This window comes from Dromaius novaehollandiae, chromosome 1 (genome assembly GCF_036370855.1).
Source record: "Dromaius novaehollandiae isolate bDroNov1 chromosome 1, bDroNov1.hap1, whole genome shotgun sequence".
In the NCBI taxonomy this organism is placed as follows: domain Eukaryota; kingdom Metazoa; phylum Chordata; class Aves; order Casuariiformes; family Dromaiidae; genus Dromaius; species Dromaius novaehollandiae.
The window spans coordinates 148,691,175-148,717,603 of record NC_088098.1 but is presented as its reverse complement, the minus strand read 5'-3'; the positions used below and the strand labels follow the sequence as shown (position 1 = coordinate 148,717,603).

The window sequence follows — 26,429 nt, the reverse complement described above, 5'->3', positions numbered from 1 at the left end:
TTTTATTTTTTTCAGGTCAGGCTCCATATTCAAGAGAAAGAAACCTCTCCCTGAGCCTACCCCGTGGGTTAATTGCCATCTGGTTGGCTGGGGCAGTGGTTGATACCCCTCTTAGCCAGTGTGCTAACGTAAGGAGCCTTGCAGCACGCACAGCAGCGTTACGCAATTGCTGCTGAGTAGCCAGGAGTCAGGAACCAAACGTCCAGCTCTGAAGCCTGGGGGACAGTGGGATAAAGAGAGAAAGTGTTAGAGAAAGGTTAGAGAAATAGTCACAAAAGACTTGGCAGCAAAATAGGATTTTAGGAGTTTCATTGTTATATGTAACACATATGACTAAACATACACAGATAAACAGTGAGAAATGGGTGCAAAGCTGGATGGGGATGGTTACATCGCTAGAGGGACCTAAAATACTGATATTAGCCCCAACTCGCATATATTTCATTATGACTACAGTAGGTAAAGACAAATTAATAACCATCATCCCCCAGCATTATAGAAAGATTATAAAAAGCAACAGCCCCTCCCCTCTAAATAATTTTGATTTATTTTTATCTAACAGAAATGGCCAAGCACATCTTTAGCATGATCCCTTTTGGCTCAGTGACATTGCACAGCTATGAAACTGCTATGAAAAGAACAGTTCTTTCTGTGCCCTGGAGAACATAAAAGCCTTAGCGCCTAGCTGGAAAGCAAATACCTCTTGCTCAAGCCGCTTATGTTTTTCTACTTGAGAAAAATTAAAACCTCATCTTATTTCTTTGCATGTACTTGTCATCCACTCAGTATTTTATCCAAATAAATCTCTGGTTTGTTTCAAAGAACATCTTGGGTATGAGTTGCCTGAGCTGTAAAGACTCACCAAGAACAGAGCTGTGCAGGCTGACACTCTTGGTTTCCAGCAGAGAAGCCACTGCTTGAAACTTATCCCATGCTTCTGCAGTTGAGTTAATTAAGTATTTGATGTCCCACGAAGCTGCTGCCTCCCAACTTCAAGGAGAAGAAGTTGCCAGGCCGCCGTTCCCATCTTTGGCCACCAGACACAGAGACGTTTGGAGACTTTCCATCCATCCCACCATCTTACGCAACTCTTCCCCCCTCCCTACCCCAGGGAGTTCATAAAATTAAATAGCACGAGAAATTAACCCCACTGTTATTGGAATGCAGCTGGGTAATGTGGGCAATACTAAAATTTTCTTTTACTGTTACAGGAGCATATGTGTTTGCTGCCCTGATAGCAGGGCTCTGTGGACAGAGAGGAGGGGAGCCAGGTGGTGCAAGCCCCAGGGAGCCCCTTTGCAGCGCCACCCCCGACTGCTCACCTGGTGCCACTGGGCACCTCAGAGCCTCTGCACAGGGTGATTTCCAACAGATTTCTCTTTCCCAGTCTCCTTACCTGCTATCCTTCACATGCCGTCCACCACCCCTTCTGCTTCTCTTCTCCTTCCCTGTTCTTGCTGCATCCTTTCTGCAACTTTTCTGGCATCCCATCCCCATTCCTGTCAGGCTTCATCGCCTCATTTCTGTGTGCTTTCCACCACTGCTGCCCATTCCCTTCCTCGCCCTTCCCTTCTTCTGCACTTTTGACCCACAAAACACATCCACCTTGTTTCCTGAAAAATAAAAAAGCGACACGTGTAAGAGGGGATACACAGATACACCCCACAGCAGCTCAGGTCCCTTGTCTTAGTGTGCACATCTCATTGTCCACTTCTTTTGGCCCTTGCCTCTTTATTCCTCTGTCAGGTCATCTTTGCGTAATGATTAATCACTGGGATGAAGCCTAGCCTTCGAATCCTTTGTCAGATGCCCAGGTATTGTCCAGGTCTTACTTTGGGTCACCTCATTTTCCATCACTTCTCTTTCAAGAATCAAGAAAAAGAGAGCGAGAGAGAGAGAAATATGGAACAAAGTTTTAAGATTAGCTACTAAATGCTTTCCCTTTATAACTTTCAGCATGATTGGCACATAGGTTTATTTAATCAAAATGCCTTTTCTGTCAGTGTATTATTTAATGAGGGAGTCCTTTCTTTGATTGCATAGGAAGTGTAGAAGCATTTGAGAAATTCTGATGTGCTATTTACTCATCCATTATGTTGGGAATCAGTTTAATTTCAATGTCAGTAGAGGAACTAATAATCATAGCAGTTATCTGTCACAGAATGATCTATTTAGGGATTTTCTCAGTAAATCAGGATATTCCCTCCACCCCTTCACCAGAGAAGGAAGTTTTTAAAAACAAGCCAAGTTCAAACTTATTTTTATGTTGATTATCCCTTCCAGGCTGATGGTAAAGGCACAGATTTGTAGGCTTTAATTCAGCGTTCAGTCATTGATATGAAATATTTTATGAGCTTAAGTTTTCCCTACATTTTTCCCCACTTATTTCACTCTGAGTTTCCCAAACACTTCAATCAAGAAGGATCTGGATGATTCCCCCATTAAAGGGCACCCTCCCTTCCTGAAAAATAAGATAGTTGTAACCTTCAAGCAAAAATGCTAAATCCAGTCACGTTAATTTGGGTTGACTTTGTTTCATTTTCGTGTTGCATTTCATTGTCAGACGGGCAGATGGCCCTGAGGGGAGAAAAAGGGGCCCAAGGCTGGTTCTGCTCTGTTTAGGATTTCCGCGGGTCTGCAGTTACATGCAGCCCTGCTTACGTAAATAACTGATAACTGAAGAAAACACTGCAGTCGATACATTTGATAAGTAGCAAGACTTTTTATATGACTTTCAAGTAAGGGCACTAACTGTTAAATGAATTGCTTTTTAAATAAAACACATAAGAGAAATTTTTAAATCCTTCATTGTTGCTTAAAATGTTTTAGTGCCTCATTAATTCTTGATTAGTCTGGTTGTTAAGAGGCCATTATTATGTGGTAATAAGGTGTAGGAAATTACCTCTAGAGCTATAGTCCTCCCGTCACACAAAAGCGCTATAGTTAGCACCTCCTCAGGTGCCGAGACCAAGCGCGAATGGTAGAAATTGGGGGTTCCCTGCCCTGCGGTGGGGCTCAGGGTGGTGGTCTTGTGTGGGGTGGCATTGGCTGGGGTGGGAATCCACCAGCACGGGGGCTTCACGGAGCAAAACAGTGGAGGGGACTTGACAAAACGTAACGCTCTCAGCATCCCCCTGCACTCCAAGGGCTCTGGTCTTGCCTTTGGCAGAGCATGGAAACTGCTATAAAAGAGTGGAATGAAATTAGTTTGCAATTACATTCATTTAAGTAATTTCAAGTATGCCTGCAGCTCACGCAGATGAAAGTCCACTCTCTGCTGTACAATTTGTTAGGAAAAAAATGTGTTAGGAGATTTGGGGCTGGTCCAGCAGAATCCCCCAAACTATCAACCTCCTTAGGTCATTAGTATTTCTTTTGAACTCTCTTAGAGCTCAGTACAAATACTGATCCTCACAGCACTTCTTGTAAAGCTAATCATTACTATCCTTTTACAGATAGGAAAATGAGCCTTAAGGGCTATTTTTATTGTGATTTCATGCAAAATTAATCTACATTCTGAAGAAGAGGCATGCTTAAACATCCCAGGCTACATATATTTATTTTCAGTGTGTATAATGCATTTTCCCCCTAAATCTCTTGGAGCTTGATGCTCTAATGCTCACCGTACATAGCTCCCACTGCCTACATGGGGACCTAACAGGGCACTGCAGTATCACCTGTCTCCTCAGATTACAAAAGATGCTAATAATTAAAAACACCTACGTGTGTTCCCACTAATACTTTCTTATTTCTTGTTGGATCTCTATCTTTGTCCAGCTGATGAGACATGGCCCTTGGAGGACTGAGTGCAGCTTGGCATCAGCACGGCTGTTGTCACTTTGCCAGCGTGTAGGAGTGACGCTCTGCGCGGTGTGCCAGGGCCTGCTCGCTTACCATTTTTTTTTGCTGGGGTGAGTTTCTGAAGTTCACACCCCAGGACTGGTGGGCAGTGAAAAGCTGCTGGAGACCCCTGCTCTCAAGACACTCATGTTGTGCATGGACCCACAAAATGGGGTTATGGCCTAGTTTTCGGTCTGAGCTAGCTACTTTTGCTGTTAAATACCTAAATGCTGACTTTAATGTGCTTTTACCCCAGTCTTCAACTTTGCAGGGGCTTTTGGGGCCCCCGGCACTGCTGTTCTCACTCCTCAGGTCATGTATCACTGATTGGCCGTACCATGGCAGCAAAGAGTTGCTATTTCGACTTGCTATTTCAGCTGACCCGGGAAGCAGAGTAGTCCCAGGCCTGAGGCAGGGACACCGCTGTGCCTTGTCCTTGGAGCCACTTCAGACCCAAGGGAGGGTCTCAAAGCCAATTTGGAGCGATCTCTGCTAGCTCCAACCAAGGATGGGCAGCTGCCTCACTGCAGGCTGTGCTGTGGCTAATTCTGAGTGTGGCTAGCCCTCCTGTCCTGTAGCATAGCCGTAGCTCATCCAGCCCCAACCAGGCAATAGTCAGGAGCTGAAGCTGTTCAGGGTGCAAGCAATGGACCCGCTCTCCTGGTGTCAGAAGTGCTGGCACCTTAACCTAAGCTACTGTAGGCAGTATAGACCCAGTCCTGGTGATCTCAAACAGGGGCACAGAAGGCAAATACCATTCCTTCGTACACTTGCTAAAAATGTGTTCCTGAATATTTCATGAAAAGAGTTAGTAGCAGACTATCATGGCTTTTATGACAGTGACAAGGTAAAAAGTCCACCAGAAAACACGTATTTAAAGGACTCTTCTCAGCACAGTTTCAGATCTCACAAGAACTGATGGAAAAGCCATTGTAGCCCAAACCAAAAACTATTAGGAGCTGCCAAAATGTGCATAGTAAAGAATGTCAAGAGTTAACAGTCCCAGCACGACAAAGTTTATTTAATCCTATTCTAAAGGAGCAAAAAAGTCCTTGTTAGGAATAAATAACCTTTCACATGTAGCTTAAAAGAATCAAATTTTGATTTAAAACACCAAAATAGGTCAAATGTTAAGGGTTCTTTTGGAAGAAATTCAAACTGCCTAGTCCAATTTTATTTTTTATTTGTAACATTTTACAGATGAATAAATGCATTCTTTACTTTAAGATCTGCTTGCCCTGTTTCAGACAGGAATATATACTTGCCAGGGAATTACAGACTCCCAAATGTTGACATATTCTGCTAGAGTAGCTCTATTGTGCTATGATAGAATAGGTGGTGTCATACATAAAAGGATACTGTTTCAGCACTTCTTCACCTTTTCACGTGGTCTTCGTTCTTCTTTCACTTAAAATTTCTCCTTAGGACAGGCTCCAAACACGTAGTACAGCCTGAACAGTGTAACATAACAGGTCACGGATATATCTGAAGGAATGCAGATGAGTTCTAAGTCAGGACGTTGAGTTTCATTCTCCAGTTCTGGATCTTAATTGAACAGCGGAATTTCAGAAAAATCAGTGCAGCTCTTTACCTTGGTGTCCTCTTTCCCACTGAGTGAAAACAATGGTGTCTATGTTTGCTTTTCACCTGATAGGGTCTTGGGAAATTTAGGTAGACGGAGATCTTTTGCTGGGAGAATAGTGTGGTAGAACAAAGACTGATAATAAATTGATTTCTGTCTTGATATGATGGGTCCTATTATTTACCAGTTAATGATCCCGGTAATACAGAGAGTAAATCCCTGCGCTTCAGAATGAACATATTCTACTGCAAGGAAGAGATGGAGAAAGTACCAATAAGGAAATTCTTACAGACCTTTCATTCAATCTTGATTATTCCATAATACTGTTTTAAATTGCATTTAAGCTTCAAGCATACAAGACGTTTATGAAAATATTTAATGAGGGCCGTTTGTTGCATCTCTTGAACAGTAAAAGCATCTCTGCTGTTAGTGCGAGGATAATAGTACACTGAAAAATACAGGATGATTTTGTTAGACGAATAAAGACTTTGTTGGAGATATTTTAAAGATTTCTACAGTTTGTGGAAAGTTATTTATATATTTTAAAGGTCTTTATTGTCAGTCCCCTACATTTTTGCCTATTTTATTCAGTATTCTCATCAGCTGTCTCCACTGTCTTCAGAGCACTAAAAATATTTAAGTGCCTGATAAACCATGTGAAACTGAAGTCCTTTCTCTTATCAGTAAAAAATCATACGACTTGAAGGTCGTATAATGGGCTAAATTAATTACTGATGAAAGTCCATTGGCTTTACTAGAGTGACATGGATGATGAAGCTAACCCAATATATTTAATTTAGGAGATCTACTTTTGACTATTAACAATGTTAGTACTAAATTGAATTCTTTATAAAGTCAAGTGTCATCTCCCACACATATATGACTTTTTAATATATATTGCATAATATAGAGATAATATTTGCATATAATGTATTTACATATATAATAAGTTAACATTTTATTATTTGTAGGGTTTATTTTTATTTAAGTATCAAAAAGATAATTATCCATAGCTCTGTCCATATTAAGTACCACATACTTGCCATGGGAGGATTTAACACATTGTATTTCCACACCCAAAAGTACTTCTGAAATACTAAAGACTGTTTCGGTTAGACTCAGTTTCACCACAAATAATCACAAGGTCAATAATTATTAAAGCCGTGTTTCCAAAGGTGGAGGGCCAAGATGGATCCCATAGAATTCCATGTAGAACCCCATTCCTGGGAACTGCAGAGTACCTGATGATCATAAACTTCAAGCATGCAAACCAGCCGACCAACCAGCTGCATAATGAGAAAGAAATCTGAGAAAGTGTTTTTTATTCCAATGTAAATTTGTAAAAAAAATACCAAATCCTTGAATTTCGGTCATGTAACAAGCTGAGAACCCATTTCATGCATGCTTCCATTTATATCTCTTGCAACACTGCTGTGGTATAGAAGCTTATTCTGATGGATGGCAGTCTGGCAGGTGATGACAGAAAAAGTTTTCATAGAAAGCGTCAATTAACAGCTAATGAGTGGGAAGAAATGAAAGAAGCTAGTGTGTTTTGTGAAGGCAGTTCAAACTCTAACCAAAGCTAATTTCAGTACTTTGCAAGTTGATTTAAATTTACCTCTGAATTGGCATGAGTAATTGATATTTTGTTTAATACAATTAAAAAATCATATAGGTCAACTCAGAAAGAGTAATTGTGTTCATCTTCTCAGGAAAATAAAAAATTAGAAAAAAAGATATTTGGGGCTAATGATTTCACTGAGCTTACTTAATTCTAGAAAGTGCTTGGGAGCCCTTTTTATAGGCTTAGGTATAGGCATATTTCAAAATAATGTGTTTTTGAAAGAAAAAATGAAAGCATAGCATTTCAAAAATGCTGAAACTAATGTTTTTACATAAAGATTAAACTTTTATAGTTATTTGTGGGAAAGTTTTCTCAAATTCAGCAATTGTCAAGAATTTTGGCCAGTTCTAACACTGTGTTCTTGATGACTAAACTATTAGTCAAAAAAATCCACTCGGCTCTGAATGCCTCGCACAGGATTCCAGTTAGGACCTTGTCCACACTTGAGCCTTTGAAAATAATGGTTGTCGACATTTTCTCAAGATGACTTAACATTTCCAAAGATTTAGGACGGCAGAAAATATTATCAGACATAATTTAGACCTTCAGATTATTTTTTTATACAAGATGGCTGTGGTAGTTAGCAGCTGGGTGGTAGAGTTTGGCTGCCAATCAGACTAGAATTGTTTTTAATTCATTTTTATACACTATTCCTGTTAGCTAAAAAAAGGATATTTCTTTGGAAGTGACATTATGGCCCTGACATATGATTTTTGAATATGACTTTTTCTTACAAACTGCCAGCATGGTGTTGCCAGCATGCCAAGCTGGTGTCCAGAAGAAAATTTAAGAGCAGTGATAAAATGAAAGAGGAAAATAAAAGCCCTTCTTGCAAACAGGAGTTTGTAATAGATATTCTGACATGATATGAATGATGAGAGATGGAAAATTCATAACAGTGTGTAGAAGTGCAACACACATTCTGCGTGTAGAAGACTGACCTATAACTCATAAGATAGTGTGTGTCAAGTGAGTTATGAGAGTTGTTCCCCAGTGTATATTTAAAAAGAGACATTACAAAGGAGATGATATAGCATGGTTTACTGTTTGAGAGCTAACTTCATAATTTTGTCCAAAAAGTGCTTTTAAAGAAAAAATAGGTTTCTTATTTTTTCTGATATATGCCGCAGTCCAGGTGGTGCATTTCTGCACAATATGTGCAGGCTTTGAACGCTGCGAGCATTCAAACCCCTCCCCTGTCTGAGGGAGCAGCTCGCAGCTGAGTATTTCTGCTGTTGCGGTGCCCAAAAGAGGTTCTTTCTGGGGAAGGGGAGCTTCCCAATCTGGCTCCTGGAGAGGGTTATCTCCGAGGGAAAGGAGCAGGGCACAGCCAGATAGGCTGGGTGCCAGCGACGCCAGGGCAGCTGAGGGCTGCACGAGGGCAGCCCGGAGCGCAACCCTCCACTGGACCTGCACTGTGCAATCTGAATTAGCAAGACCCTGGGTGTGCAACCATCCTTTAAGTGCAGCTCAGTGGGAAGCAAAGCAATCGTCCAACCAGTGCGCCTGCAGGTTTCAAGGTGCTGGGAGAAGCTCTGTTTCTCAGGCATGTATAGCAGTATTAATAAATATTTTCTATTAGTTTTATTTTTTTCCTGATGAACAGGCAGAGTAAAAAAAGGCGGCCCCTCATACGGCTGACTTAGAGACCATCCTCGACAATGCTTTGCTAGGTGCAGATGATGGGGATCAAAAACAAAAGCAGAGAGGAGGAAAGGAAATAATATCACCGAGGTGTCATCTTCTAATCACTTTGTTAGTGTCTTGCAAAAATCTTGCTGGCCATGAAGGCAGCCTGTGCAGGAGCAGGGAAGCGTTCGCGACAGCCCATCGTAGCACTGACCCAACCCAGCGAACGAAGCCCTGAGCCCCGCTGGCTGCTCCGTGCAGGGCTCCCACGCTGACAGGGGCGCCCCAGAAATCTATCACAAGTGATGCGAAACAAAATTGTTCCCAGTATGGAGTGAGAAAGCCCTGCCTGGGCCAGTGCACCTTTTGTACTACTTTTTCCCAAGGGCATCAGACAGCCCTTGCTCTGAAGCCGGGTGCACAAAGTGCCGCCCGCGCAAGGGCCAGTGATTCAGTCATGCCGTGAGGCAGGGCACCCTGGGACACTTTGACTGTTATTTTTCATTTTCTTTTGTAGTCTGTCCTGTAAGGAAAAAACCTGCCTTTTCCTTATGCCTAGCTTGGCTGGAAATGAAAGGCACTGGGAAACTTGTCAGTGAACCTACTCATGGGAGAGATTTCAGCCTATTCCTGCAGAAATTTGAAGGCTGGAAATTTTGACACACAGCAAGCTCTAGGCCCCTACATATTTAAAATACAGAACGCTTCACAGCCCACTCCTCAGTATTAAATGGTGGCACATCAGTCTGGCCATACATGGGCTTTGAAGTCTTTCTGCCCCTTGTTTCTCTTTTTTTCCTCATGCCACACACTAAATTAATTATTTGACAGTATATTCTGACATTGTATTATTTCAACAATAGTGGGATGTAATGGCATGTAATTAGGAACTGGAATGTAATAGTGCTATGAAGATGATTTTGGCAATGAGATTTTTTTAATTAAAATTTCATTACTGCGGAAGTGTCATGCTATTGCCGTTTCCAGTGTATGTGCAACATCGTCTGTGAGTGAAAGGGAAAAGATGGGCTGTGTGTGGGGATGGATAACAGCCCTTGCTGGGGTCTGGTCAGGGGTCCTGCTCAGGCATTGCTCTTCTTATACCTCGAGAACCTATGAGAGCAGAGTATTTTTTAAAGTTTGTAGGAAGTGCTGATTTTACAGTGAAACTCTTTTCACTTCTGCAGATTCTTTTGGTTTTGTTTTGTGCGTTTTTCCTGGGAAGCATCCGGGGTTGTGATGAGTCTGTTGCATCACAGAGCTGTCTATTTTTTATATTTTAACCCCATAAACCACATCTTTAAATAAAATGGCACTCTTGGTTTCACAGTAGCCAACTGGGTTCTCGTCAGTTTGTTTGCTTGCTTTAATCATTTTCTCTCCATCTAGTCAAATAAACCTGTAAATTCGATGTGTACCCTGTGGAACCTTGTCCAAAACTACACTGTCTCCTTCCTGACAGGACTGACAGAAAGTATAATCACTTGCATTGTCCAGAGTACTGTTTACATAAAGGAGCAATAAATACCTGCTGAAATTTTTACTGGAGGCCTCCCAGATGGATGGTTCATTTATTATTACAGACAGGGTTTCATTTACTTAGTTATTAAAAGAAGCAGGCTGCTACAGCCCATTTATAACTATATTAAAACTAAATGAAGCTATAAGTATTAAAGTCGGGACTGAGTAAAATATATGTAATGGTTTTCCAGGAAACGGCTAGGAAAAGTATTTAAAAGGAAATAGTGAAAACTTTGGGGGTCCTGTTGTGTCTTTCACTGACATGCTTCTACTGGCTGGAGCTCATTAGATTACAGAGGACATATAATTTCTATATGTTCTTGTCCCCACTGCTCCATCCTTCAGCATCTTGGCTGCATGCAGAGTAACTTGGTACCAGGTGCCGGGAAAGGGGCTCCACCATGCCCCCGAGCAAAAATCGATGGAGCTGCTCCAGCAGCACCAGGCTGTGAAGCAAAGGCAGAAGCATCATGTTGATGTGCAAGGTCTTATTTTGAAGATATCACCAGAGGTCCAGGGCAGCTGGGCATTAAAACAAAATGCAGGTTGTTGATGGTCTTTGTGGTACTTTTCTGACAAAGGGCATTTCACTGGGCGTATCCACCTCTTTTTTGACTAAAGAGGCCATGGTTGCCTGGGAACTAGATTACGATTTTTTTATATCCAAGCTGGACAAATAACAGACAGTCCCAGTAAGAAAAGTCTAGTGTCCCAAAGTGGAAGAAATTGTTGACCAGAATTGATGGGGTACAAAAATCTAGAAATAAGGATGAAAGCGGAAAGTCAAGATTCTTTAAGCAGAGCTTATTAGGTTGCCAAAAGGTTGCATTGCCGCACTCAAGGAAAAACCTAACTTTGCAGAAAACTAACTCAGTTTCAGTGGTGAAATAAAGGTAGCAACAAGAATTGAAAGAGCAATCTATGCAATAGCAATGAAATATGTAATACACATAACACAAAAGGAGAAGATAACAATCAATCTAAAAGAGAAATTTTAGAATACTGAAGACTGATACGGAGAGTGCATATACAAATATAAGTGCATATGTGGATACAAGGAGTGGAGGATGCCAGGGGAAAGTTCAAGGACAATGAGAATAAGGGTGTTTTTAAAGTATATAATGAACAACAACAGCAAAGAAATTCTAGCAATAGCCCCCTTGTTAACTGGAAATACTAAAGCTGGATTCACTAAAGATACTAGATTCACTGGAAATAATACTAGATTCACTAAAAAGTTTGTACCAGGAAAAACAGGATGACTAATAGACAGACAGGAAGCTGACCAGTGTCTAGTAGGAATAAATTATTTAAAATCAGTTACCCCAGATACAAATATCCATTAGCCTGAGATCTTACCAGCTGCCTCGTAACTATGAACCTGGCTAGTAAAATCTGAGGATCGCTTGTGATACACCTTCAAATGTAGGATAAACCCCAGGAGGCAGCTAATGCTGTGCAATATGCCAAAAGGCCAAGAAAGTAAGTTTTAGTTTCAGGACAGCTCGCCTGGCACCTATCCGAAGCAGAGTGTGGGGGGAGCCCAAACAGGATCCCATTAATTCCATTAAGGAGCTGAAGGGTAAGAGCCCGATTATTGCCATTCAATATTCTATTTTCAAGGAAAGGAATATCAGTTCTTATCAACCACAGCTGATTTCCTTCTGTGAGGAGCTGGCAAGTTTGGATGATAAAGTTACTAATGAAGTTGTAATAGACTTTTGCAAGGCATTTGGCTTTAAAAATGTATTGCGTGCAATATCAATTAAGTGCAAATTAAAAAGTCTTAGCTCTTATCCAATTCTAAAAGTTATGCCAGCGAGGGATCCAGGCCAAAGGAGCATTTTTCTGAGCAGCTAAGCATGGAGGATTCAGTGTTGTTACCTGCAACCTGGAAGGAAATGATATTCGCTGAAGGCAAAACTTTATAGAGTATAGTGGAGGAAGAAACAGCAAGGATAGAACAATTTACCAAATAGTCTGAATGGTTTGATAATTCAGCCTCACTTAAACAAAAGAGGCTTGGGAAAAAAAACAACACAAAGTTTTCTATCCAGAAACAAGGAAAGTCCTTCTTAATTCCCCCGTTTCCAGAGGGGATTGGGTCCTGGGAAGCTGCAACTCTGAAGATGCTTCCGAGATGGAGGCGAACAGGCAAACGGAGGTCAGCGCCCAGCACAGCACCCTGGCAAAAGAGAGATATCCCGAGCCCCTGGCACACAAGGCAGGGACCAGGGCAGCAGCTTCTGCACAGGGACCCAGGAGCTGCCACTTATCCCATCACTGCTATGATACAAGATATTTCTCTTTTTGTCACTGTGGGAACTAAGCAAAGTTTCAGAACCTCTAGCCTAAACTAATATTTCCCGCCTGAGGAGTGAGATGTGAATAAATACTATTGCAGCCTCAGTTATGAACATCGTTAAACGAACGGTCTGCATTTTACAGATGACTGCAGTCATCTGCAAGCAAGCAAGGGGATAAAAATGTGTGAGATGATGGCTCCAGCATGAGGACAGATGTTTGTAATGATGGGGAATAGGCAGAAAGAGGCTATTCGTAAGAAAATAATCACCAACTCCAAAATCAGATTCTGCACCTTCAGCAGGGAGACTGAGCAGTAGCAATTTTGAGTCTCAGATGCATAAATTCCCCAAGATTTCTACCACGACAGCTGACACACAAGGCGTGGTGGTGCAGCTCATGCACTCTTATTTCTCTTCACATTTGAAATTAATATTTTGTAGATGGCAGCATCAGAAATTGCTAGGAAATCAGGAAAATAGAGTTAGTAAATAAGTGCTAATCACACCCAGAGAGCCTGGAACGAACAGAGGCAGGGAGGCAAGAAATGGATTGGAAAATTACGCGCAGCTCATTCAAAACTTTTATTCCCCAAATGTGTTTCCTCCTGTCACACAGAGCATGATTAGCCAGGAAACTTTGGTAAGCCCTCGGAGTGATTGGACTACTTAGGCTGGTGCTTAGGAATGAACCAGTGAGTAGCTCATCATTATTCCCTCTCTCTGAGTATGTATGCATTTTTATGTGGCTTCCTTGCTCTGGCAGTGGGCTCACACTGGTGGGTTTCTCCTTTTTCTCCTGAAGAATTTCTCTCCGCTTTAAAGAGGTAGTCTGGGTCCTTCTGCTCGAGACACTGTTCTCATGGGACCTCTGTGGATTTTGTGGAAGTGAGTAGGCTTTCTGGCCACCCTGCCAAGAAGTTAGAAATTTCAGCATATGATTTGACTATATTTGTTTTCCCTTTCTTTACTTCTGTTTGATTTCTGGTTCTGCTTTCTGTGCCAGTCACTAGAGCAGCAGCCGCTTCAGCAGTAATGATACATGCAAGGAAAAGCTGTGGTTCCCATCACTGAGAGCTTGTATGAAGCTCAGGAAGGAACCAGACCCATCTTTGGGGTATGACACTTCTGGCCACAGTCGGCGGGTGGTCGGCATTTCCGTAAAGGCTGGCAGGTTTTCTTTTCTATTTGTGCTCGCATCCGGAGTCAGCCGTCTAACCCAGGGCATGCAGGCCCATATTTCACGTGCACGGTGTGCAAGGTAAAGCAGTCAGGTATTTTCTCCCTTCCCCTCTTTTGTGGGGAACGGAGGGTGAGATGAGGGGAGGAGGGACAAAACCGTCGTGCAAATCGCGGCTCTGCCGTGCACAGGTGCTCGCGAGGGCAGCTGCCAGGACGGTGCCTGCTACGGTAGAAGCCTTATTTCAGCTGCTGCTAATATGCGAGAGTAATCACTGTATTGCTCAGAGAGGACTGCCTTGCATTTCTAATGAGATCATCAGGGTTATGGGGATTTAGCAGAGCATTTTGCCTGTTTAAATGGTTTTGAAGAGTGGAGTAGACCATCTTAGATGGATTCAAGCCAAGGACAGAAAACTTTCCTTTCAGGGCATCTATTTTTTATTGGAATTGCTAATTCTATTTCTATAGACTGAGTCAGTTTTTCAGGCATTTAAATTCCACGCTCCAGAATTAAATCTCACATTGATATATATATATACTTCATTCCAACATTTAGTACATTAATATTTCACCAACTTGATTTTACTGGCTTTCTTATTCAGTTTTTAATTAGATTTGACAGTATTCTGAATAATCATGTTCTTCTACATGTTTCTATGTAGTGGAACAAACTGTTTGTTGAAGGCTTTTTAAAACTTAAACGTCATATATTCAAACTGAATTTTAGATGCAGTGCTTGCTTAGGTATTACAAGCCTGCTGAAAGCTCTATTACAGCATTTGTGAAATACCCTCATGATCTACTTGTTTACCCCTGTCCATAAGCCTCTGACTTTATTTCGTATAAAACAAGAATAAATACTACACTTTTCAGACTATATAAATGCATGGACTTTCTTGGAGTGAAAGATTTGCATCAGTTATGACACTACAGTGAAAGATAATTTCAGCAATCAGAATTCAATTAATTAAAAATTATAGCTCTATAAAAACAGCTACTCCTACATTTAGAAAGAGTAAGCAAAGCCACTTGAAATACCTGTTTCAGTTTTTGATAAGCAGCAAATGTAACTGCCCATCTGTTATGTGCAGGTACCCAAGGTAATAACAATAACATTTGTTTCCCTTTTCCTTTTTTTTTTTTCTTCTTTTGAGGAAGGATACACATCCATCTGTTTCTTATGAAGTCTCCGTACTTCTTACCCTGCATATTTTTGCTTTTATTTATCTTTTAAAAAGAAGCCAAAGATATACCCAGAGGCTGAAGGTACATTTGTCACATTAGTGCCCAAGGCCTATTATCTACGTCTTATGGGCACTCCTAGCTGAAATAATCCCAGTAACATAATGGGAGGGTTTGCATAAGAAAGGCAGATTCCTGCCTGGCATTCTCACCCGTTTTGCTGACAGCAGAGTTAAAGGTCTGGCACAACCTTGTGTTTCCAAGAAGGTTTGGTTTTGTTTTCCAACAGTGTGAAGCGCACCCTGTATCAGTGCACCAGTTGTGGCTTTAAACAACTGGAGCCACTCTGAGAGCCTTCCAGCATGGCCCTCCTTAGAAGAATATTTTCATTCTGGGTCTGCGGTAATGTGGAGACTAATGTTCTTGAAAGGCCACTATGCATTTATGGCAAAGAAAATAAAGCATCAGTATTATGTATTAAAAAAAAAGATAATTTGCCCCCAAACAGTCTCATTCAGATGAAACAGTGGTGCTATAAACTTGAATGAGCACTTAGTTGTTTGACTTGCATGTTTCATCACAGCTCTTTGCTTTGCAGGGTTCCTCTTCAGCTAAAATCAAAGTATTTTTCCACTAATAAGATCACTTCCCTACATAGTGAGCAGAAATCATGAAAGTCCTAAAAAAACTCTGTATTCTGACTGAGATACTGCCTTTTTAATGTCTCGCATGAAAATGGAATTTACTCAATCAGATTAACACTCATGAGTTCTTTCTTAACTTTCACGAGATCTTTCACAAATTGCGAAGATGGTGATTTCTGTAATTATTTCAATGACAATTGCATCATACATAATTTGTGTCCCAGGCTTGCAAACCAGAATCGTCTTCTCTCCTAAAGCATTAGTGTTAATGATTTAATTAATATCAATATATTTCCTTTCCCATCTCAAATTTTTGTTGCTGTTCTAAATATCAAAAATATCTTGAAAAACATATCTACTACAGTAGCTTAGACTAACAGAGGGAAATGAGAAGGTTTTCCACCTCATTCTTTTAACCTCTCTTAAAAATCTTCAGGGCCACTTCTCTTTTCCTTTGATTTACAAGCCAAAAGGGAATCTGTCTCATCACAAAACAAAACCACAGAAGCATTTTTGAGAGTTTAACTCTTTAATAAATAATTTGCGGGGTGAAAGAAAGAGTTCATAAAGCCCAGAAGTATATCAGAAATTAATGTAAAATGTAAGGTGTGGGGCCTGCTTCTTCTTCCATGTGTACCAGCAGATGTCAAGGATGACTCCCGGCTGTAACTGGGTCTTCACATCCCTGGTGTTAATGAAAGGCAAATCAAACTCTTGCTGAAATCTTTCAGGAGATGTCAGACCTTTCAAGAACTGGACATTACTCCCATTATTGCCACAAACCCAGAAAGAGAATAGGCATACTCCTAAGTACAGCGATGCTGGAAGGGTCTCAGGCTGGCTCCAGCTGTTAGTAGTTGCAACTGATTCCCAAACTGGCTGTTGAAAGCCACCCCCACCCCAAGACATCGCACCATCTACATCTTCTTCAGCAGCTCCTTCTCCTCCAACTTTTTCCAACCCAAGAGTCTCTGGCGTGAGCCCTGGCCTTATCGTCACGTTCAAAATTATTACTTTGATGCCACTTCCCGGAGGGGTAACTAGAGGACTTCTGCCCTTCCCTGAACCCCAGCTCAGCCTGAAGATCATCCTTTCCTGGGACTTGGCTTTCCAACAGCAACGATGACAAATCAGGGTAAAAGACAGACAGCCAAGGCAGCTAAGCTGTGAGTCCCGGCTTAACCATTCCCACTGAGCATGGTGGTTCCCGGGGTAGCTGGCAGCAACCCCCCCATGCCCAACCCGAGCTATTTTGAACTGGAGCATCTCTCATGCCTCTGCATGCCGGGGCCAGCCACAGGCACAGGGTATATCCACAGGGTCCTGCACAGCCCCTGGCAGCCTGCTGGACCGAGGCAGCAAACAGCCCGCAGAGGAAAGATGTCACTCTTTCTGAGAAGTGATGTAAGAGATTTGGATGTGTAGTCACACTGCAATTGGATACATATGTCCTCTAGAAGGCTTTCTGTATATTTTCAGTTATGTTTAAGTAGTCCCTTACCCCCCCTCCCCTTTTCCATAGTGCCTGACTGGCAGAGCACCCCTGCTTGAAACCTCTTCATTGACTGCAGGAGAAAGAAACCAGCTGGCTTGCTGAAGCATTTCTCAATATCCTAAGCTCATCCTCATTTCCTTCCATTACGTTTCTACTTGTTACGTCCTTTGAGGATAAAGGAAAAAATGCATTAATTAGCGTATGGCCAGCGCTCCCGCCCAGGCCTTCCACCCCCCCGTGGCCTCAGTGGCCTCGCAGAGATTTCACTACAAATGCGTAAGTAGGGGCTGCAAAATAACTTCCTTACAACTGAGGTCCATACACATTCACATGCTGAAGCCCTGTGATGTGAGTTTTGCAGAGCCACCTTGAGTACCACTTTCTTTTTCTGGTTTTTGTTTACAAATTTGCATTTACTTATCTTTCTACCTGTGCCTGAATGCATCAAAGCCTAATCCATTTCAAAAGCTCTAAAAGCCCATAGACAGTGTCACTTACTGGCCTAGATTTTGCATATTCTGAAAAAGGTGTTACTGAAAATGGCAAGGGTGAGGGTTGGGCAGAGTTGAAAAGGCCGTGTTTGCACATTAGCTTGTATATGTTTGACTGTCCATCATTGTACTAGTTTGCCAGAATATATAAAGAAATCTCGTTCTGAACAGGGTTTGATTTAAACATAATCTGAAGTGCTTTGTTAACAGAGGAGGTACCAAAGCTCATTCTTCGCTGAATCTATGCCAAAGTGCTTTTCAGATAAATTGCAAACTAATGTAATGTCTCTTGTGAGCTTTGAGTATTTTTCTTCTCTTCCATCCTCCCTCTTTTCAAGCAGGGTCTGCTGGTACAGTTGCGGACTTTTAACCATCATCATTGTCACAGTGGAAGTGAGTTGTCAAGGAGAAGCATTCCTCAAAAGCATTCAGACTTAAAATTCATCTGATTTCCTTAAGACATGTATTCCAAACGGGAATCCCTCTAATGCAAATACTTCCTCCTGATCAAGGGTGGGCTTCCGCCTGGGGTTTGAAAGCTGTACAGTGTCCAAAGGGCCTCCCAGCTCTCCAGAACTGCTGGCGGGTGACACTAACGTCACTGGTGGCAGTATGCCCTGCTCTGGCTGTAGCTCTGCAGACCAGGGCTGAGAGTCTGACCTGGCCGTGAACCAGGGAAGACTTCTAGGCACTGCAGTTATTTCTGCACAGTAGAGAAACAGATACCGTCTTTGCAAGGTAGACATCTGGCAAGCTGTCCTAACCTGATGTGTACTTGTGACAAAGGCATGGACTGTGTGGGCTAGATCCACCTCTAGGGAAAAAAATAAAGGAAGGGAAGGGAAGGGAAGGGAAGGGAAGGGAAGGGAAGGGAAGGGAAGGGAAGGGAAGGGAAGGGAAGGGAAGGGAAGGGAAGGGAAGGGAAGGGAAGGGAAGGGAAGGGAAGGGAAGGGAAGGGAAGGGAAGGGAAGGGAAGGGAAGGGAAGGGAAGGGAAGGGAAGGGAAGGGAAGGGAAGGGAAGGGAAGGGAAGGGAAGGGAAGGGAAGGGAAGGGAAAGGAAGGGAAGGGAAGGGAAGGGAAGGGAAGGGAAGGGAAGGGAAGGGAAGGGAAGGGGGGGAGAGAGAGAGAGAGAAAGAGAAAGAAAGAAAGAAAAAGAGAGAAAGAAAAGAGAGAGAGAAAGAAAAGGAAGGAAGGAAGGAAGGAGGGAAGGAAGGAAGGAAAAACAAAGCAAGTTAGTTTTATGATGACCTGCTTTTCTTGGTCGCCACAGCATTGTTTGCACGCTCACAGTAGTTCCAGAGAGGCCCAAGAGCTGTGTGCCAGCAGGCTGTGCTTTCCTTGGAAAGCAACAGCTCTAAAATGAGAAACAGACAAGAAAAATAAAGACAGGGCAAAAACAGACAAGCAGGGAGATCTGGATAGGCCAGCACTGTTGTTTCTTGTTTCTCTTGTGTGGATGATTCTCATTTATGTTTTTTGTGTCTTACCTTAATTCCGCTTCACTCTTCCATAAAACCTGAAGACTTCAAAGAATCATAGTAGCATCTATTTGGAGGCTTATAATCCACATTGTTTTATGTTGATGCAAAAGGCCAGGACAGTTTGATAAACACAGACAGCTACGTAGAACATTTCACTGTAAGCTTTTGTTTCTCAACTTAATTTAGGAGAAGAGCTGAATTGCTAAATCTTAAACAATGTGCTTAACTAACATATCACTAACAGAAACTCAAAGGCTGAAAATCAAAGAAGAGTAGACAGTGATATCGTAAGTGCAATGCTCGTCGTGTAATCAGCAAATCTTTCTCTGGTTAACTATCCATGCAGATTCCATCACATTTAATTACATAATACCCAATCCCAAACCTAAGCTTTCTGTTTTCCAACACTTTCTTCTCAGGGATGCCCTAAACAGATCTAACTAGTTGTTAATGAATACTTATAATCTTGCCGGTTCTAAAATGTCCCTCAGAAGTGGCAGAATCCAAAGCCAATGTGGATCTTACGATGTTTATGGGAAGCTTTACCTCTCTGGCATAGTCTAGCTCTTGGGAGAAAATGCCCTCTTGTTGGTACCCCTCCCACTTGGCTGCATTGATGCGGTGACAGGGTATTTTGCCAACTCAGGAGATGGTAGAATGAGTTTTTTCCTGCCTGCGGGCATATTTCCCGTTAAAACATGGGGGAGTCTCATTGTGAGATAGTCAAGTCTCTGCAGCTCGATGAGTTTCCTGTATACTTTTTATATTTGGAGTGTCTGAGCTGCAACCAGATTTTGCTGAACTTGATATGTTGATAGGTTTTACAGAGGAAAAATCTTAGCATAAGTGGCAGTAAACACAGAAAAAAAAGCAAGCTGAGATTCTGTAGGAGATGAACTAGTAGGAATTTCTGCTCGGACCCCCGATCCTGTTCTTACCACCCTACCTTCCCCTAAAACTGCTGTGGGGAAAAAATATGGAAGCAGCTGGGACTCAGCAACAAGCAGTAACTGTGCTAATAGCTGTGCGTGGTGCCACCGGCAATGACTCTTAGGGGAGGGCGGTGAGGCTCGGCGCCCTTTTCAGACATGGCATTCTTCTAAGAAACACACACCATGTAGCCCATTTAGGAATCACACTTTTCAGGCACACTTAGAAGATCTAGGCACAAGTATAAGGAGGCGGTTTGAAATTACTACATATGTCTTCTTGATATATTTACACTCCGGGGACCACCCACGTCATAGAATGTGTTTAAATTGTTCACCAAGCTTTCTTCTGGAGTCAAGACTAAATTACAGATTCTCTTTTCCCAGAACGCAAGAAAAATTAGCAACTTTTTGAAGGATTATTATTACAGAGGCAGTTTTTAAAAATAGGTCCCATGTTTTAAGACCTTTCAAACACTGGGGGAGATCTTTGCACCTCTTCAACGCCTTTCACTGCTGGTTACTTAACCCTAGCTTGTAAAAAATGCATAGAGGAAAAAAACAAACTCCTCTTTTTTTTGTGAGCCAATTTAAGTAAGTTGAGGAAGGGATATGGAAAGGCAGGATGAAATACCCATTAGAAGATATGCATTATTTTCTGTGTTTATATGACAATGAACTCCTTGTGGATACTCCTGTGCCCTGAGACAATATATTTTAGTTTTAATTGTTTCAGTCAATGTCAATTTTACATTGAACATGCGATAAGGTAAAAATGGCCTTTGGGAAATATCAATGAATCTTATTTCATGCCGCGGTACTGCCTGTGTAAATATCTACTTCTGTTTTGTAAGTTCAAAGCCAAATGGAGCAAAATTTTCCTTTTGTAGGGAATACTGACCTGTCAGCATCAAAAGTATCATTTTTAGCATATAAAAATTGTTTGTCAGTGAGTTTAATAACAATAATCATCTCAAAATCCATTACTACTGTGGAAAACATTTCCCCTTAAGCACTAATAGTGGGAAATGAATTAAGAAGTTAGTTGATAACAACTGCCTAAGGAAAAAAATACAAGGACAGTGTCACTTGTACAGTTACTGGGATAAAATTTATTTTCTTTTTATTTAAATTATTAAATTTTTAGAATAACTCAAAAAAGATCAGATCTAAAGCATTTTGGCAAATTATAATTTATTCAATTACTTGCTTTCCAGAATGCTAGAAGATGACCTCAAGTTAAGCAGCGATGAAGAAGAGAATGACCAGGTAAGATGCAGTCAACAGGTACATAACTTGCAGAATGTTTCATGTTGAGACTGAATTACTGCAAAAATTTTGCTAATGCTTTTTTTCAAAATATACATAAAGGTTATCAAAATACATGAAAGTACTATAAATGGAGTAGCAGATGTTCTTGTTTTGTGCCAGACTGCATGTGCTAACTGCTGTATTTGTGGGGAATGTTCTGCAGTGGTCTTGATTTATGACCTTGATGCAACCCAGAAGGTTTTTGTATCAGTCTCCTTCTGATTCAATTTTGTTTTGTTTTAAAGAGCAGCCAAGGAGGAGAGAAACAGGAATTCTGTTTTCAGGATTCAGGCCAAAAACCTTCAAGTGCAAGTGTCTAAAGCGGGGCCTTGGGGACTAGCCACTGGGTCACTTAACGTACCAAAAGCCTCGTTAGCATCCCCCTGCCCCCCGGCCATAAGTTCCTCTGTGGGCATTTTAAGCCCCTGCTCTGTGGCCTGTACACACTACGAAAGCTAAAAGCAGCTAAGAAAAAACCTTGGTTGTGCATTTGTTTCAACCTATAACCCAGCAACTGGGGCACTTGTCTGGTTTTTGGAGATCCCAGACTACCTGACCAGGAGCAGATACTTCAGCCCCCATCTCCTGTGTCTCAGGAGAGTTGGTTTTCTTGCCAGGTGGGTCTCTCCCAGCTTCTCCTTAAAGCATTGCTCTGCTTTCTCTAGAAAATTAGGCGCTCACTAGACTAGGACTGGACCTTGACTTTCCCATGGCCAGCCAAGTGCCTAACTGCCAAGCTGTGCTCTCACGTGCTCTCCCTCTCGCTCTCGCAATACATTGGCATGGATTTAGTGAGCTCTGAGTGGGCAGGAGCCCCTTCCCTTCCTCCTTGCACAAAATGCACGTCCCATGCGTTCTCCAGAGCACATGATGGAAATTCTGACACTGGTTGCACAGCCCCACGCCTTTGAAGATCACAGATGGATCCAGTGCTGGATATAACATGGTTTTCAAATGTGCTTATTTCAATCAAGGATAATTGTAGCTACATACAGTTCCAAAATTCAGGATCTTAGACAAATAATTCTAGGTATCTAGGCCTGAAACTGTTCCGGTTGGTTTTTTTAATTCTCTTTACTATAAGTTTACATTTCACACTATATTCCAAACAACAGGTAAGTCCAAACCTTTTAATATTCATAGTAAACTACTATTTCATCTATTTTGAGCAAAGCTTCATGGTGTTAAGAAGATTCAGCACATGGATTCAATTTTTTACATATTTATACAATTTCTTTCTGTCTAATGTATTTCATCCTGAAGCACTTCACATTTAATTACTCTTCCTGCTTGTCTAGATAGTTTAAAATACAGCACATAGACAGCGTAGGGCAAAGTAAAGTGAGGGACAGAAGGGACATCTGAGGAATAACAATAGCGCGCAAATGTACCGTGGTGTTTGGAGTGCGGGACCGAGCGTTAGGGGAGGGCAGAGCCAACAATTAGCTTGGGAAGAGAGGTGGGATTCTGCGTAATGGGTATCGGCGTGGAGTAGGTGGCAAACCCAGAGCACTGCAATTCTGTTTTGCATCATAACAAATGGAAAAAGAGATGTGACAGTGTATGTTACACAGGAAAGAAAAGAGCGTTAGTATATTTAGGCAGAGAAGGGATAGGGGAAAAGTACAGCCATCTGGGCGTGCACGCATGGTATCTTAGGTTTAGTGCTGCTACTTACAACTATTAATATCTTCCCTGTGCTTGGATCGCTAGTACTATGTATGCTATGCAAGGTCTTCATTCAGTAATTAGAGCTTTTAGGTACACCTTATTTAGCCTGGGTCTTTCGCCTCTGTGCTCAAACAAGCTCTCCAGAGGCCAAAATAGATTTTGCCACCAGAATGGCAACCAGAGCAAGAGCTGGGCTCCCATTTCTCAATTCTAATCATTGCTAGCAGTAGGGTGAACAACCTTCAACTATTACTTTTGACTTGATCCCCTATCTGTAAAATAGGATTAATCACGTTTTTTTCTGATTTGACTGTATATATTAAAAATTCCTTGAGGCACGGGCTGCCTCCCTGCTATTTAAAACGCTTTGCAGAATCTAGCTGGGGCCTGTAGGTTTCCTTAACAGACATATAAATGTTAAATAAATGTGCCTGTCAGATAAACAAAATAGGAAGTTTTCTCTACCTAGCAGGAAATAGGCCCAGAAAAGAAAAACATTGACCCTTCTTCCAACTGAATTAATAGATTGCCACATGAATCTGTATTTAAATGCGAATGGAGGAACCCACTTTCACTTTAGTTCTTAATTCTGAGGTTCTTTAATCTCAGATCTGTTTCTAGGCTTGGGAACAGGAAAGAAAGAAATTAAAGTTGAGAGTATAGGAACAGTATATGAATGATTCCCAGGTATTCTTTACATAATTAATTAACCTCTGAGTATTCATACTCATTTAAGTAGTCCAACTGTTTAAATAGCTGAAGGTGAACTGTACAAGAACTAGCAAGCTTATCTTCTTCCTGATTTCTAAAGCAGAAAGTTTTGAGGAAACACTTGGAAAGCTTAGAAGGTGATTTTTGTATTCGACTTCGAAATCACCAAGAAGCAAATGGAAAGTTTCCAAAGTCATGCAAAGGGGGACAGGTGCCACTGCGTTCCTAAGGGTGGTATCTGGAGGACTGTGACTGACACAGAGAATGTGAGCTATGGATGACGGAGCCCAAGTGCAAGACGGACACATGATTAGGAGCTGCGGGACCGCAGTGGGCAAGCCGTTCTCAAACACTCGCTCCGTGCCAGCAATTAAGGTAGTGAGATTCACAGACCCAGGAGAGGCAAAAGAGGCTGGGTTTGAGCTGAGTGTGTGTGTGCCCACGGTAATTACATTATCCACACATATTAGTCTCTTAATTTTAATTACATAAATGTATTTTTCCTCTTTAATGAGCATAGTTTATCCATTTAAACTGATCGTTTTAATTTTACAGGCAGTGATCATAGGATCTAATATGCAGAGGGAAAATTTCCTGTTGGCATATTTTACATCACACAGATTGAAGAAAATATACTTTTTAATCCCCAATCAATATCTGAAGAGCATGCAATTAACAGATACCAAGGTAGTTAACATAAATCTGCAAGTTAAAGGGCCAATTCATTTTGATTTATAACACACAGAGTAATAATTTTGTCATCATCTCTCCCAGAAAACATCTGAAGCTTTGTAGCATGAAGATGTCAAAATTGTACTTAAGATTGTTCAGAGTACTGAATTGTAGTGGTTATTGCCTTTTGGTTCCTTGAAGTGTGGCATAGCACATGAAACAGTCCCCATTATAGTACCCTGCTCCTCACTGTAGAGGTCACTGGATAACTTAAATCAGTCTTGGGTGAAATATTAAAAGGAGATTGTCAATTGTAATATGAACAATTCACTTTTTTCCTCCTACTTGTCCTTTTACAATATGAAAATTCTATAATAGAAAGTAGTTCATCTGAGGGGAAAAAGATCCCTGGAATCATTTGTGCAATCCATGTCAATCAATAGCCAAATAAATTAACTGACTGGTACACATACATGGAATAATAATCTAACATATTTTTGCAACCCAAGTCTGCTTCCTTGTATGCATTTTTCTGCGCGGGATCAGGTTGGTTGCCGCTGAAGTTTTGTGGCTGTGAAAATTTATTACCCACAGAGTCGATCTGCATTCTGGCTGCCAAGTCTGAATAAATAGAGTCATTGTGCTTGTCTGGAATATGTAACCAAAGTTCATCCAGTCAGCTTGACTTTCACATCCCAGGAGATTCATAAAAGCCAACACCCTGGTATGTGCTCTTGATTCCTCCCCAAATTTTGTAAAATTGTATAAACAGAAGTTGAAGAAGCAATCAGAATGCACTCGGAGGGACAAGGCTGCAAACTCAAGCCCCTGCTGTATCTCAAAAGGAAAGACTGAGTTTTAGTACTATTTTTTTTTTTAATAGTCAGATGACTCTCCCACTGCCGCAGCAGGTAAATACACGGGCTGAAAACACCCTCTGCAGTGCACAGTGCCCAGAAAGGCAGTGAATGACCCCCTCAGCTTCATTAATTTTGTCCATGCACCCTCCACAAAAGAAAGAGTCAAGACAACTTTTTTATGGCAGTTGCTGCCCTCCTTAAGAAGCGATAGGGCCAGGCAGGCCCTGCAGGGTCTCCCGCAGCATCATGTAAACAGCCCTCGCCAAAGGCGAGCCAAAGCAAGCGGAGGGCTCTGTCCCCGTCCAGGATGGGGACCTCAGGGAAAGAGCAGGCTCAGGAGAGTTCATGAGGAACAGCTTCAGTTGGGGAGAATAAAAGTCTCCGGAGCCCAGACTGGCTTCTCACCCAGCACCCCACAGAGAGAGAGGAAAAGCCGTGCGCTGGCACGGGGGCTGCGCACTCCCCGCTGCAGCCCGGGCACTGTCAGGGTGGGCTGTAGCCCAGGGCTTTGCAGCAGGACGAAAGTCCCACTACGGGGTCAGCAGCAGTGTTGCCGTGTTCCTACATAACCAGCATTTGGAAATGATTTTTTTTTTTTTGAAGTCCTAAATTTGTGCTTCATTTTTTTTGACGATAGCAAGAAATGAGTGAGAAAAAATGTATTTAAGGACAAGCTTTTTAAAAACATGCAGGACTTCTGCCTCTCATTTCTGGATACAGACTGCCAATCAATGCAAAAGTAAAAATTATCCTGAAATGAACAGTCATGCATATATCTTTTTCCAGAAGGAATAATTTTAGCAGAACCTATATAAGCACTACTTCTGCATATGAAATGTAATATTCCAGCTAATTTGAAGCAATCTGTAATGAATTTTAAAACATACTGGAAAAGGGGCAAAGTGGCTACAAGCTTTTTTTTCCCTAAGACCTCATCTGTTAGGATGGTGCTTTCTGAAGTCAAAGATCAGCCACTCACAGAGCACAGCCAGGTACATCTAGAGAGAACAATTACTTTAGCTAAATTATAGCACACCATTGCATAGCCCTGTCCATCATTAGAACTATTCTTAGTCAGTGCTAATTGCATTCACATATGCCATGTCCAAATATTTTAACCACATCAAGTCATTTCAGTGTTGTGCTCCCTTTTATTCACCTCTTCATCACTGCAATACTTGACACTTGATCAGAAGTGAAAATGAGCAAAGAAAAAAGGAGACGAGAACACTCAGCCCTGGGAAAAAAACCACGGCGCCTGCATCATCGTTCCAAATGAATTTACCTCTCAAAAAAAATGT

General features: G+C 41.7%; 1 protein-coding gene across 2 annotated transcripts in view; it reads left to right on the top strand.

Moving 5' to 3' along the window:
- The window catches only part of AFF3 (ALF transcription elongation factor 3), a 338,365-nt gene that overhangs the window by 214,592 nt on the left and 97,344 nt on the right, over positions 1-26,429 (top strand). For both annotated transcript variants that reach the window (XM_064502379.1, XM_064502371.1), the window contains exon 8: positions 21,121-21,172. In XM_064502379.1, coding sequence (XP_064358449.1) covers positions 21,121-21,172 — 52 coding nt within the window. The remainder of the gene's footprint in view (positions 1-21,120; positions 21,173-26,429) is intronic.